Below are 14,697 nucleotides of genomic sequence, written 5' to 3' on the forward strand. Positions count from 1 at the left end.
TGTACAAGTCTGTGCTCTGGGCTTAAAGGAAAGTGTTACACTAAGATTTTATACTAATGTCTGCAAGACTGCAAACTGCTTAATGTAATCAACAAATCATTCACAAAGTGTCTGAGGCACATAGTTTAATTTCATTTAAAATTGCCTGTTATATGCAGCTCACATGCTGACAGGTAAATGACCAGCATTAAGTTTTTATGAAATGTCAGATAAGTTAGTGAGACATTTCAACTTTAATTTACAAAAGGCAGTAAAAAAAATAAAAAATCCAGACAATCACGTGACAAAAACATTCAGTCAAATCACAGTGCAACTGGCTCACACAAAAATAAGTACACAAAAACAATACATAAAAACAATTAGGACAGATGGCATTTTATTGCTGAATCTTAAGACACTGGGCTGTCAAACCCACTGTCCTGCTGACACAGTGTGAATTGTGAGAGTAAACTCTTAGGACAAGCTTTACGGATTGCCACATCTTCTGAGCCTGGTATTGGCTGCCTGCTCTTTGTCAATTTAATGCCTGTGTTCTTCATAGGTTTCACCCCAGATGTTTTTCTGGCAATCTCTTTGTAAACAGTTACATCAGAATTATCGCCTATGGTGCTTCCAAAGTCCAGATCGTCTTCAGCAGGGCCAGATTGTGAGAGTGAGTTCAATGGCTCTGAATTTTTGCCTGGATAGGAGTGCATAAGATGAATGTTACTGGTAAAAGTGGACCCATTACTGGATAAACTCCAATCACTCTGACCATCATCTCTCACAGGTGCCTCTTCAAGTAGTAAAGGGTGAACAGTCGCCTGAGGAGTAAAACGCTCACTGGCTTTTCCTGCTTCTGCCCCCATCAGGTACTCCTCCCTGCTATGCTTCCTTAGGGTCACATTCACAGAGCCAACAGTACTGAAATGCACACTGGGTGAAGCAATTTCCCCGAAGGATTTGGCATGAGGAGAGTGTTGTGTCTTTAGGGTGGCCTGTTCGGTTACTTCAGGACCTTCAGCGTTCGTCTTCACAGGATTTAAGTTGGTCCGAGAGGCCTTGCCTGAAGTTATGCCCGAATAAATTTGGCTTGATGCAGCACATGGCACTTTGGCAGGATGGTCGACTCTAGTGTTTTCTGTAGAGTTTGATGATAGTTCTGTGAAAAACATTTCACAGATAAACGTGAGGATTTTCACCACCACTACATAATACTAACAATCCACAAACAAATATAATAATAATAAATAATATGTACCTTGTACTTCCTGATTTCTTGGAACTTTCTTTTTGGCTACAGGTGTCTCCAGCACTTTAGCCATGGCAGCTAGTTTACTGGCAGCATTGATAATTTTCTTCTCAGGGCTGAGTTTTAAAGAGACAGGCAAGTAATGAGGTCAAGATTTTTGATGAGGCAGTGGTTTGAAAAAAGGATTTAAAAATAAGAAAGCAGACAGGCTGAAAGAAACACGTACCCAGTAGTCTGGCCCCCCTCCTCCAGAAGCTCCTGCAGGCAGCTGAGGTAGTACCTGCGCATCCTACGGGCCGTGTCCTGTCTCTCTCTCAGGACCTCAGCTCTGATCAGCTCAGCCGCTCGCTCTTTGCTGTCCTGCAGGTAACGCAGCATGTCACCTGCACAACATGTTAGTATTAAGTACAGACACAATGCCAACAATGCTAACCACAATGTAAAACAGTTCTTCAGAAATAGCAGAGTAAACTAATAATACACAGACCTCTTATTTTTTGCACAGCTTTCATATATTGTTCATTCATTTCTTCAAGGCCAGCATGAAGATTTTGTTGACTGACTGCACCACTGTAACAAATCATAACCACAGAATTCAACCTTGCATGCACGGTCAAAGGCAGATAAATGTTTATATTTTATCAAGCAAAAAACATTTTTGAAAGGACAAACACTGACTCCTTGGAGGCAGATAATTTGGCCTGCTCAACTGCTTTTACATGAGCTTCCTTCTCTTTTTGCAAAGTTTCTTCGTGTTCTTCTATAAAAAAAAAAGTATGCATTAACTCATACTGATCTACATGTACACATTCATAAATATAAAATATATTTATGTTAATATTTGGCACATGTGAAAGCTACAGCGGAGTACTAACAACCTTTGAGTTTGCACAGAGTGCTCTTGTGCTCTCGGACTGTGTGCTGGAGCTGACGACAGGCCTTCTCCAAATGCCTCTGGAGCTCTTGATTCTTCTTCTGGAGCTTGACTATGGTGTCATTACAACACTTACCGCTACAGGCTCCTTCTTTCCTTTTATCCAATGAGCCTGTAAAGTAGAAAATGCAAGTGTTTGTTTCACCTTAAAAAAATTCATGATCTCAAATAATAAGAGCGGTAAATTCTAGCAGAAGGATATACTGTACATACGGATATGATTCAGCTCCTTTTCATGTTGTTCTTCGGTTTCCTTTAGAACATGCCTCAACTTCTCCTCACTGCTCTGTAGCATAAAATATATTGTAATAGAGAAACAATACATGATTATGTGTCACATATGAAGAAAAGAGTCATCAAAACAGGTTAAAACCTGCAGTTTATGGAACACTCCAGTATTTTCAACCTTATCTCTGTTCACTGTCTTTACATATGCATCTGTTCATGTCCAAGAATTTTAACTTGATATGTGAATATTCAAAAAATCCATTTACCTGAAACTTGTCTTACAAACTTCATAACTGTACCGTTGATTTCGCATTATATATATATTTTCTAAATGTTTGGCTGAATAGTTGAAGCATTCTACATAACTACACTTTTTTCAGCACTGGGTAATGTGATCATTATTGTTTATTGCAACCCATATGCTATAGACGTGGTAGATTTAGATAGTTGAGGAACTGGGATGAAGAAAGATTTGAGCTTGTCTGTCCATTGATTATTTTTGTAGTAGAGGCACTATATTTGCAAACACTAACATTACAAACCTTCACCAAGTCCTGCTTGGTGTTATTTATAGCTGTTGCCAGTGCTTGTCTGCACAGGTTCCTCAGTCTAGCTCTCACACCACCTTCACTGCTCCATCGCTCCTTAGCGACTTCTCTCTGCTCCTGGACCTCCTTCAGCACCTCCTTTAATTCCGCCAGCACCTCCTCCATTGATTGCTGCCGTTCTTCCTGCAACCTGTTTTGTGAGTAACGATGTGGTTTTGCAAACAGTGTATAGAACTTTACAGGATTGTGACACTATGCTTAGATCAATGTTAATCAGTCACAGTGGTCTTTGATCATTACTTGAGCTGTTGCTGACTCCTCCACTCCTGCTCCTTGCTCCACAAGGCTTCCTGTAGCTGTGCTTGCCCCTGTCTGAGAGCCTCCTCTCGAGTCTCTTTTATTCTTCTCTCCAGCTGTGCCTGATGCTTTTCCTTTACGCTCTCTTGGTCTCCCTGGAATTGCATCTTAAGGCATGAAATTTCTTCCTGCTTTTCAGTGTTCCACAAAGCTCGGGCTGCAGAGAGCTCAGCTTTGAGGAGTGCCTTCTGCTCCTCACCAGAATCCTCCAGTTGAGTTTTCAGGTGATTCACCTGCTTCTGAAGCTCCTGAATTCTGCACACATTGTCCTCTAGTTCCTTGCATTTTCTAGTTATTGTCTCCTGGCATTTGTCTTCAACTGCATTTATTGCTGAAGACACCTGGTTGATGCAGATTAAAAAAAAAAAAAAAAATCAGCTAATAAATAGGTCTTCTGCTTAAGTAACCCCCATTATTAATGTAAAAGGTGGTCACAATAAAGTAAGATTAAAATTAACAAGGTGAAAATGACATATCTTAAACAGAAGGGGCTACAGCAATAGTGTACAACAAAGTGTTTCTGAATTTAATTTTCCCTAAATTCTAGTCAGTTGTTGTTGGAAAGGAATTTCAGCTTTTGTATATGGCTTTAAATTCAACAAACCTGCTCTTGAATGTGTTGCTGATGTAGCGTCTCCCACTGTTCTCTCTCGGTCTGCAAATTGGCTTTGTACTCTGGGAGGGAGGACATCTCTTGGAGCCAGCGATTACGAGCCCTGGACACAGCCCTTTCAACCTTCAAAGGACACAAAGAGAGAAGTGGTGTAGTGATGTCCTGAGAATCTAAACAGAATTATAGGATTAACTGATGTGGTCATTGTGCACAGAGCAAAAAAGAGCGCTGTGTATTTCATGACCTTTGGTGCTGGCAAAAACTTGGCTGCAGTATAAGGCATGATTGTGATTGTGTCCAATCAAATTCTTTCATACCCTTTAAACAATATTCACACTGAGCATTGATATTTTATAATAAGATGCCAATAGTTTTCAGTAGAAATACTTCACGTGGATTTAAATTAATAATAATAATGTCAGGAGACATTAAAAAACAAAGGCTAGAAAATGTCAAACAGGACAGGAAAGGATTCTACAGATTTACTTATAGGTTCAAGGAAAACAGAATGACATGGTGAACAGTTATTTAAAAAATAAGAAGAAACTTTTTGATGGTGTGATGCGGCCAGATGATAATCAAGAGGACTTGATTATTCTCTTAGAACAGCATGTTGTTAAAAGGAATTATTTCTCTTACAGCAATTTGTCTTTTATTGTAATTGTTTCATGTACTATTGAACAAGTGATATGTATTAATCATTTAATGTTGTAGAATGACCATGAAGGTTAGTTTCTGTTGTTAGCCATGCTGTTATAGAAAACAATATCTTATATCAGATTTAAAAGCAGTTCAAATTAGTTCTTAGACATGTCAACTGTCCAACTTAGTATGCACATCATTCATTCTGAGCAGTAGTAGCTCAGTATTTAAGATGTCATGAGTTATAAGAGAAAGTTAAAATCCCAGGACTGCCAAGCTACCATAGGCCTTTAACCCTCAACAGACTGTAGAATTGAGATAAGGGCTGTATAAGGATGTCTGCCAAATACTGTAAATGTGATTGCAATCATATTTAGAACTGATGGCACAAATTTCATTTATTTAGTTAGCAGTTTAAAGCAGTACATACGTTAATAACAGTTCATGTTAATACCAGCAACTTACTCTTTTTCCCCACCAAACATAGAGCCCTAAGCGCTGTGTGAAATTTACCTGTAATGTTGTGTCCTGTACATGTTTCTGCTGCAGCTCTCTCTCTTTACTTCTCAGTGCCACCTCCACAGCTTTTTTGAGCTTGCCATCAGTCTCTTGCTCCAGCGCCATCCTCTGGGCACTGAGTCTGTCTTCCAGCTGCTCCAGGGAGAGAAGCTGGGATACAGAATCCCTAGTGTCTGTCTGAGAAGAGTTATCCTGTGTTCCTGTAGATTTGGCTTTTTGTTTTTCCATCATGGCCTCTTCCAGTTTTTGCTCCCACTTCTTTAAGTGACATAAAGGACACACACTCAAGCATAAGCTCAACACTTCAAATGTATTATATTTGGTAAATTTGCTACTCACTTCTTGCTGTTCTTCTTGCCAGATCTTTTTGACAGAGACTAGCTGCTTAGTGACCCGCAACTGTATCTCTGTCTCTTTGTCTTTGGCCCACTGAGCCTTAAGCTGGGTAACAGCCTCCTGGTGTTGGGAAGCCAAATCTGCCTTCTGCTTCTCCAGAGCCTCCTCAGTCTCCTGTCGTCTCTTTATCTGCGGAACATAAAATAAATATAATGTTTGTGATTTAATTTGAAATACCATTCTGTGAGATTCATATGAAATTAATAATGTAATTCAGATCTATTTCTTATGTTGCTGAATTGATCACCTCATTGTCTTTCATGTTTATTTCCTCATCAATTCTGCTCTGAAGGTTGTCCTCAAGTTTATCCTTTTCCTTGCAAACAGAGATGTAACATTCCTGCACAGCTAATACTTCTTGCCTTAGGTCAGCTAATTTAGATCTGTGTACAGTATGCACAAGAAAGTTAACTTACACAACTTGAATTATATCAAAATTATATACAAGTATAAGGATATATTATTTGGCAGATATCTTTGAACATGTCACTTACTCCAGCTGCTGGATGTGCTGTTGATGCTGGGCAGTAAGCTGCTCAATATGTGCGGTGTGTTCCTGGGTGAGCTCTGTACGAACACACTGAACCACATCATCTCTGTACTGCTGCTGGGTTCTCTCATATCTGAAAACACACCGCCAATGATGAATCTAATCTCTCATCACACATTTCCCCAAATAAAACATGTCGTACCTCTCTGCAGCCTCCTGTTTCTCCTGGTCCAGTTCCTGAATCATCTCCCTCATCTTGGTGCAGAGCTCAGCATTAGCCGCTTTCACCTTTTCCTCAGTCTGCTTCAGCTCCTTATTTCTCGACTCTAGTGCCTGCGATTGAAATACAAGCCTCATTTAAACACAAAAACAATAAATCCTGTGCTGAACAAATCAAAATCTGGGCATACATTCACTTCCTAAAAGCTAGTGTTAATAGAAGGTTGAAATGCATTCAAATACAATGCATCCTGAGAGGAGTAAGAACCACTGGTTACACAATTAGGCTTTTTTTGTTGTTGTTAAAATGCATCCAAGAAAAAGAACTCTGTGGCGGAGAGTGACTAATAAATCCACCCATCATTATAGCTGACATGTCTAATTATTCTAGAATGGATTCTCTGCATAATGTGCTATTAGTATGACCTCCAACAGAGTCCTGGCCTTTTATAAAATTTGGCCATTATTTTTTATAGGTCACCTTTAATGGAAGATCAAATTTGTGATATTAAAGCCTGATTGTTGTGAATGTTTTACTGAGGAAACCATATTCCCAAATAACACAAGAGTAGAAAAAGAAAAGATTTGCATATGGACCTCGACTTTCTTCTGCAGTTGCTGTCGTTCCTCTTCCAGTCTTGCAATCTCTTTGTGAGGGGTCAGGTTCGATTGCTCCAAAAGCTTTTCTAGGCTGTTTTCCCTAACCTGCAATGTTCACAAGAGTACACAGCATACAGCTTATGGAACCACAGGCTTATTTTATGTATAGAAAATACTGTGCACATACATATAAGAGACTTTATTTACCACAGAGTCTTTAGCATTTTTCTCAGCTCCTTGTAGCTGAGTCTGCAGCTGTTCCACACGACTGTGTGATATCTGGAGCTCTTTCTGTAAGCGGGAGATCGTCTCCCTTTTTGTTTTCAGTTGCACTAGACACCGCTGCAGCTCAGTTTTTAGTTCTTTCACATAGTCCTCCTTTGGCACGCTAGAGTCTGACAGGACAGGAGTGCTAAAAACAAGAGAAAGAGGCTATAATAATCTAATAAGCTCTGAATCACTGAATCCAACAATGTTATTAAATGATTATATAAATTTCTGAGATATTATGCAAAACTATTTACCTATGATTTCTGCCATCTTTCCACTTAACTCTCTTAATACCAAGATCTATGTAGGATTCAGACAGCTGATTTTCCCAGTTTGGGTTTGAGTCCAAAGAAACTGCTCCAAGCTTCACAGCTGACTCATACAGGGTGATCTGCTCTTTCAACTCATTTAACTCTTCCTATGGAGATATGATGAGTAACTACAAAACTGAAAGCAGTCAATACTACACTACTTTTAGATGACTTGTACAAGAAAAAAAAGAAAAAGGAGGACTGGTTCACGTACTTGTAGCACTTTGTTCATATTCTCACTTATGTTACGACTAGACTGGGTCTGCTGTAGCTTTATCTGCATCTGGCTCATCTCTTGCACACACCCTAAAAAAGACCAACAGTTTTAATATAATGTCTGGATCAGTTGAAGTACTGGTCTAATCTAAATGCCTACAGAAAATTTTATATATAACCTCTGTGATGTTCATGGAACACATAGGAGTGTTAGAGTGTAGATTTGAATATTGCAGGTTTCGAACATGTGGGTATTTCAAACAATAGTCAGTCAAAGCAATTAACTGTGCAGCCCTACCCCAATAAAGAAAATATAAATCCACAACATATGGCACTCAAAATATAACCTCCGAGTTACCACCATTTTTAAGGTAATTGCTAAGAACTCTGCAATGTTATTTACATTTTGGTGAAATGATTCAACTGAATTAACATTGCACAGAAAAATTACCACAGACAGCCACACAGCCACAGACAGCCACACACAGACAGCCAGCCATACACAGACACACACAGACACAGACACACACACACAGACACAGACACACACAGACACAGACCACACCACGCAGACACACACGCAGACACACACGCAGACACACACGCAGACACACACGCAGACACACACGCAGACACACACGCAGACACACACGCAGACACACAGACCAGTTTGAAGCAGCTTGGCACACTGCTGCTGGCTCTCCTCCAAACGCTGTGTGAGGGCATTGATGACTGCAGCTCTGTCCACCTGCTCTTCCTCTCTCTGCCTCTCCAGCTGCTTCACCTGCTCTCGCAGCCTCTGGGCCAACTGTACCTGTCATGCATGCACACACATACAGTACATCACTTTGCTTTCATGCAGCTTCAGAATGTAAGGTCCACAAGGACTTGCAGCGCCCTCTACTGAAATCACTGAACATTTTGTGATAAAGAAAGGTACTTAAACATAATATTACAAAAATATGATAAACAAACACATTGAGATCTTTATTGGGAACAACCGTACACCTACTCTTTCAATAGAGTACTCCTACGCTTACTCTTGCAATCATCTGCTCAACAAGATTGTAACCAATCAACAGATGGGCTACAACAGTAGAAGGCCATGTTTGGTTCAACTTGTGTTAGTCAAATACAGACAGCAGAGGCTGCTGTGGGCACTGGCTCACAAAACTGGAGAGTTGAAGAGTGGAAAAACATTGCCTAGTCTAATGAATGATGATCTCTTGTTATACTTAAGCACATGCTGGTAGGCTCAGAATTTGGCACCAACAGCATGAATCCATGGGCCCAACCTGCCTTATGTCAACAGTCCAGGCTGGTGGAGGTTGTTTGGTGGTGTGGGGAATGTTTCATTTTTACACTTGTTGGGCCTTTGAAAACCAATCAATCACCACTTGAATGCCATAAACTATATGTAGAAAAGACCTATTTCAGTATAGTTGACCATGTGCATCCCTTTATGACCACAATTTTCCCAACTTGTTTCATGAACATGTGTTCAGTGTTCTTCAGTTGCCTTCCTAGTCCCTGGTTCTGAACCCAATAGAACACCTCTATGACTTGATAGGCTAGGAAAGCTGCAGCTTACAAATGCACCTGAAACATCTGCAGGAATTTTGTGATGCACTTGTGTCAACATTGACCAAAATATCTGGGATCAGTATATAGCATTCCTAATAAAGTGCTCAGTAAGTGTAACACTGATACTAATACTGTAGACCAGATAAGCTGGTTGGTGGACATCTCTAAGAACACCTCTATGTGCTCGCAAACGTATGATGAGTATGGTTCAGAAGTGAACTAACCTGCTCCTCCAGATTTTGACTATGTGTATCCAATTTTTGTTGTAGAGCAAGCACTCTAGTTTCATGCTGTTCCTTCATAGTAGCCATGTCTCGGTCATGCTGCTCTCGTGCTCGCGTCAGTGTGTCAGAGCGACGTAGCTCCATCATCTGCTGCTGCAGACTGTCTACTGTTGCCTGTGCAGCAGACTGCTTCTTCATGTTCTACAACAATAATCAACAGAAGGCTCTTGCTCAGCTACAGACACATAGTTTGAATGCAGAGGGCAATATGTGATTCATGATGCTGCAGTTAGACCTCCTGTTCTCGCTCTGTAAGGGTCTGAATCTGTCGCTCCAAAGACATGACTTTCGCTTGTAGTCGAGACTCCCTCTCTTTTGCCTCCTCTAGGAGATGACTAGACTCCTTCAGTGATACTGTTAGCCCATCCTTTTCATCTAGGTAAGAGAAAAGTAAAAATACAATTACTTGGAAAACATTTTAGTATATAATCATAATTCTTCTAGGCTTAATTTCAACATAATTAACTATCACATGGATTAGAAAGTAACTGCTGTGAGAAATGTTATGGAAATTGAATGAAATGTTATTTACTGTCTATTTAAATAAATAAATGAATAAATGAATAAATAAACAAATAAACAAAAAAAAAAAACCCCCCAAAAAAAAAAGCCCCAGTAGTTAAAATATGGATTCATAGTTTAAAAATGGTCAATAGGACTGAGTGGCACTGTCTGCTCAGAGACAAAATGGACCTCTGCGTTACTGGCCAGATACCAAAACATGGAAAATAATTTTTGGTATCCCTTAGATGTTAGCTTACCTTTTACGATGGCAAACTGATGCTCAAGATATCTCATTTTACGCCTGCTATCTTCCAGTTTCTGCTCAAGGTCCTCAATCTGCCTTAATTGAGCCTTGTTTAAAATCCTCAACTGAGCAGATTCCTGAGCATCAACAGTAGCTAAAACAAAATATTTCACATTTGAAAATTATCCATTAACTGTTTTTATTATCAGCATTCAATATATTAGATTCAGTTTTATTTGTATAGCACTTTTCTCAATGGCTATTGTCTCATATATTTGAAAGCAAACCTCCCTCACGTGACTTACTTGGTGATGAATCAAGAAAGTCTCTTTGCAGCTGGTCAAAGTGGCCATTTTGATGAGATGACTGAATGTTGAACATATTTTGTCTTGCTGGCTTATGTGGCTGGTAGCTGGCTTTGTAACAGTCGAGATCTTGGCTGTCAGTTATCCCATTATCAAATTTCTGGAAATATTACAAAAATGTTAAATGTAAGTTTCATATTAGTTATATATCATAATGTACACCAATATACACAGTACATTATAGCAGAAAGTATCCAGTATTACCTGAAAGTAGTTCCTGACAATGGAATGTTCTCCATAGTCTTGGCCATCTGCTTGAGCATGATGACCTGCGTGTAGGTAAGCTTCCTGTTCATAGTCCTCCTCAACAGAGTTGCTGCTGGTTCCATTAGATACTGCAGTCCCACTAGAGGTGTAGACATATTCTCCAGACTCATACTGATAGTTCTGACCTTGGTGTGCATCCCAGCCATGGGTTAAATGATCTGTCGTTCCCTGGAGGTGATGAGCATGATCAGGGCCATAAATATAACCCTGATGATCGGACTGGGTATAAGCATTCCCAGGATTCTACAAAAAGACAAAAAATTGTTAGAGATCTTGTCAATAACTAAATCAATAAAACGCTAGGATTTTCAAACATTGAACAAGAGGCAGCAGGTGATTTGTGAATGATGGCCACTTTGTAATCATTTAGAGAACAAATATTATTAAATCACAAAAATGGGATAAATTATTTTGACTTTTATGGAATTAACAATACTGACGATTAGTTAGGAGCCACAGGAATACAATATTAAACTAACAAAATGGATAAAACATCACACTGGATGTTTGCTTGCACAGGCATCAAGGTTCATCTTAATTTTAAACCACCATGTAAACACTATCATGATGGTTGGTTTCCTTCAGTCATACTAACACCTGAATTATAAGAAATAAACTCACCATTTCAGCTGAAGGAGGCTGTGGTTGATCAGATTGTCCATTCCAAGCATGCTGTAGTCTGACATACATAAAAACAAATCATACATTTCTGAAAGACAGAACAAAATCACTGGTAAAATGAAATGAGCTGATTGAGCGTAACGGTCTTCCTTTACCGGTCATTGTCTCTTTGAGGACTGCAGGTTGAGTAGTCCAGCTCTGGTGAGGAGTCGTGACTATCCTCCAGCATATCATCGGGGAGGTCTGTCAAGAGCTTTTGCAGCTAGAGAGCACAAGTTATTCAGAATTTGTCAGACAATGTACCAAAAAATTGCATGGCAGCTTTCAGACAACACATAGGAAACCATAGCAACCGCTGAAATAAACACCACCACCCAGTTTTTCTACACAAACAGGCCTATCATTAGACTATCTATACTGCTGAACAATATATGCCATACTAATGACTTTAAACGGACATGTGAAAAAAAAAAAGCCAACATAGTGAACCATACGGTATTTACAGGCACCATAAATAACAGGGTATTCCAAAAGATACAGGGGGTTAAAAATAAAGTATTAACCAGACAGACTTACTCTCCATAAAGAGTGCTGAATCAACCTGACATCTTCCACAGTTTCCTCACACACAAACACACTCACATGTTCAAGCATTTAGGCTGAACAGAGACCTCAAAGCCACAGTCCTTAGTTGTGTCCAAACCATACACTTCCAAGTTCCAGTTGTTTAGATGTACAAAGTCCTGTGATTAAGCAGACTTAAGGAAATAAATAAAAAAACCTGAACATTTTGTGCACTGTCCTGGCCTGAAGCTTGCCTATTGTCTGGCTATACATTCTGGTTAACTGGAGCAGAAACATTTCTCCCTTATTGTGGAGAAACGTTTTACAAAACCTGCTATGCAAATAACCTTGAGTGCTACATTGGTTTAGCTGTTATTACAACTATTCCTAGATCAGTCAAATCATCTGCACTAAGCAGTATAGTCCACTGTGCAAAAAATAAATCCTCTTGTAAGCTCACAATATTGCTTTCCTCTTCACTTAGACTACAAGTCCAGAAAACGAAGCGCATGCTGACAAAGTCATCGCAGACACGCCTGACAGCACTTCACTTCAGCCAATAATAGTTCAGGTCCATCATGCAACAGATTTCTAAAGCATGAGTCACAGTCTACATGTATCTGATTGGAAGAATTTGGCCTTTAAACACAAACACATCAAGGTTTCTACTAACTGAAAACAATCAAGTAAATATAGCAGACAATGTTTATTTAATACCTTTATTAGTTGATTATTTGGTTTTCCACTCACTTTGAATTTTTATTTTACTGCATAATTAGTGACAACAGAGTTGGGTTTCCAATAGTAATAACAACTCAGAGTTTGTGATATTAATCAGAATCATTGTTTAGGGATTAACCTGTAACTACATTTTTGAATTAGTTTTTCAATTCAGGTTTAATTCAAATCTTGTAACTAGACTTAGGCATTTACATTTTAATTGTGCCACACTTTTAAATCTGTGCTTCCCAAATACACGATTTATTCACTTAAGTCAAACCTCTGCTGTTTTACTTAAAATAAGAACAATCAAATGTGCACATCTACATCATGACTTTTTGTTTAGTGATGTTGGAAGTTTGTTTTGGTGAAATGATGCATTTCTGACAAAACTTACACGCATATACAGAGCAGCCATTTAACCAACATATAACACCTCCAAAAAATGGCTACAGGCAAAAGACATCAAACTAAATAGATAACGCAATTAAACTTTTGGCACTTCATCTCCTTTAATGGATGATGGTGATGATGATGATGACAGATTTAGTTATTTCATGGCATGTACCAAAGCATCAGCATGAGAAAAAATAAACAAACAAAAAATATTGAAATTAAAAAGAGGTAGAGAAAGAAAACCATTATGATGATTTTGCTTTAAAAATTAATAAAAAATCAATTTTGTATTATACAATAAAATAAGGTTGGTCATTTGTGTCTGTACCAAAACGATTCTGCTTAGGTTTGGATTCACTGGGTCACGTGATAAGGAAGCTGCTTTGTCATTTAAATTGGTAATTTATTGACAGTCCCTAAGACATGCAGCTAAATATCTGTCTAATATCCAACTTCAAACTACCTTCACCTCGATCTCCTGTAGGAAAGTGTGTGTGTGTGTGTGTGTGTGTGTGAGTGTGAGTGTGAGTGTGAGTGTGAGAGAGAGAGAGAGAGAGAGAGAGAGAGAAGAGAGCTTCTTCGAAGGGGCGTGTGTTGTGTGAGCTTCTTTGAAGGGGCGTGTGTGTGTGTGTGTGTGTGTGTGTTAACTGCCAGGATGAAGCCTGTATGTATAAAAGGTGTTTACAGAACTGCCAGGCAACATGTAGTAGGAGACATATTAAATTACCTCCTGCTCCCTGGCATGGTCCTCTTCATCACATTCCTCTTCCTCTTCATGCAGTGTTTGTAACGCAGCGCTGTCAAAATCGATGGACATCTAAAAACAGACAGATGTTGTCTAGCAGTCATCGAACACCTACAATCAGTAATGTGAGCCCTATAAATCCAGCCATTTCCTTATTAACTAGTCCCTCTGGTTAGCAATAACAACACGTCTGACTATTTAACATTCGCAGTCGGTTATACAGCAGAGAGATAGAAAGCTATATCTTACCTTTATTATATGAATAAATGATCCAGATTTAAATTTTCAGCCGTTAATTCGGTTAATCTCCATAACGGTTAGTTGTTAGCTTCTCAGTCATAACATTAGCATCGCATTCAACAGGTAACTGCACCAAACGACAAATAACCAGTTAGTTACGCGTTTAAAAGCCTCATTAACAAAACTCCTACAGTTCGAACGGTCGTTTTTATCTAACAGCGACGTTACACACGTCAATAACAAACTCGTTTGCAGATTAGATCCAACAATACGGTGTCTAAGCTACAACACAAGCTACAAGGAGCCATTATTGAAACATGGCGCTCTGAACAGCGGCAAAAATTCTGGAAGCTCATTGGCTGGTCGGTGTATGACGTCTTACGCGTTCTTGCATGCGTTTACGTAATACATTAAGAAAAACCATAAATTAAAAGATCTCTAACTTTCTTCATGTTAATTATTGTTAAAATGAATTATTCTCTCACCCCTCATTATTGATTAGGTTTAATATGAAAATGTCTAAAATAATATTATGGGAGCTTATTGGACTAATACATCATCATCACCATCATCATCATCATTTCCTCCA

The 14,697-nt window shown here is 39.1% G+C and overlaps 1 protein-coding gene across 3 annotated transcripts; it reads right to left on the minus strand.

Annotated features, from left to right (window-relative positions):
- Positions 1–110: 110 nt before the first annotated feature.
- Positions 111–14,448, minus strand: cep152 (centrosomal protein 152). 3 transcript variants are annotated; one of them, XM_027173152.2, is made up of 29 exons: positions 14,118–14,447; positions 13,851–13,940; positions 11,599–11,705; positions 11,444–11,501; positions 10,760–11,065; positions 10,496–10,655; positions 10,204–10,344; positions 9,678–9,817; positions 9,383–9,583; positions 8,241–8,388; positions 7,573–7,664; positions 7,302–7,465; positions 6,985–7,189; positions 6,775–6,882; positions 6,161–6,291; positions 5,963–6,091; positions 5,716–5,851; positions 5,412–5,597; positions 5,067–5,330; positions 3,903–4,034; positions 3,242–3,639; positions 2,936–3,131; positions 2,379–2,451; positions 2,110–2,277; positions 1,910–1,991; positions 1,719–1,801; positions 1,458–1,614; positions 1,241–1,347; positions 111–1,141 (listed from the first exon to the last, which is right to left on the minus strand). In XM_027173152.2, the coding sequence occupies exons 2-29, from the start codon at positions 13,938–13,940 to the stop codon at positions 390–392; spliced, it is 4,914 nt and encodes a 1,637-aa protein (XP_027028953.2). In that variant the 5' UTR covers positions 14,118–14,447; the 3' UTR covers positions 111–389. The 3 variants fall into 3 exon arrangements, with proteins under 3 accessions (XP_027028953.2, XP_027028951.2, XP_027028950.2); XM_027173150.2 differs by having other exon boundaries at positions 1,910–1,988; positions 5,067–5,597; positions 14,118–14,448; XM_027173149.2 differs by having other exon boundaries at positions 5,067–5,597.
- Positions 14,449–14,697: the final 249 nt, after the last annotated feature.

The sequence above is a fragment of the Tachysurus fulvidraco genome, chromosome 10, assembly GCF_022655615.1.
Source record: "Tachysurus fulvidraco isolate hzauxx_2018 chromosome 10, HZAU_PFXX_2.0, whole genome shotgun sequence".
Classification (NCBI taxonomy): domain Eukaryota; kingdom Metazoa; phylum Chordata; class Actinopteri; order Siluriformes; family Bagridae; genus Tachysurus; species Tachysurus fulvidraco.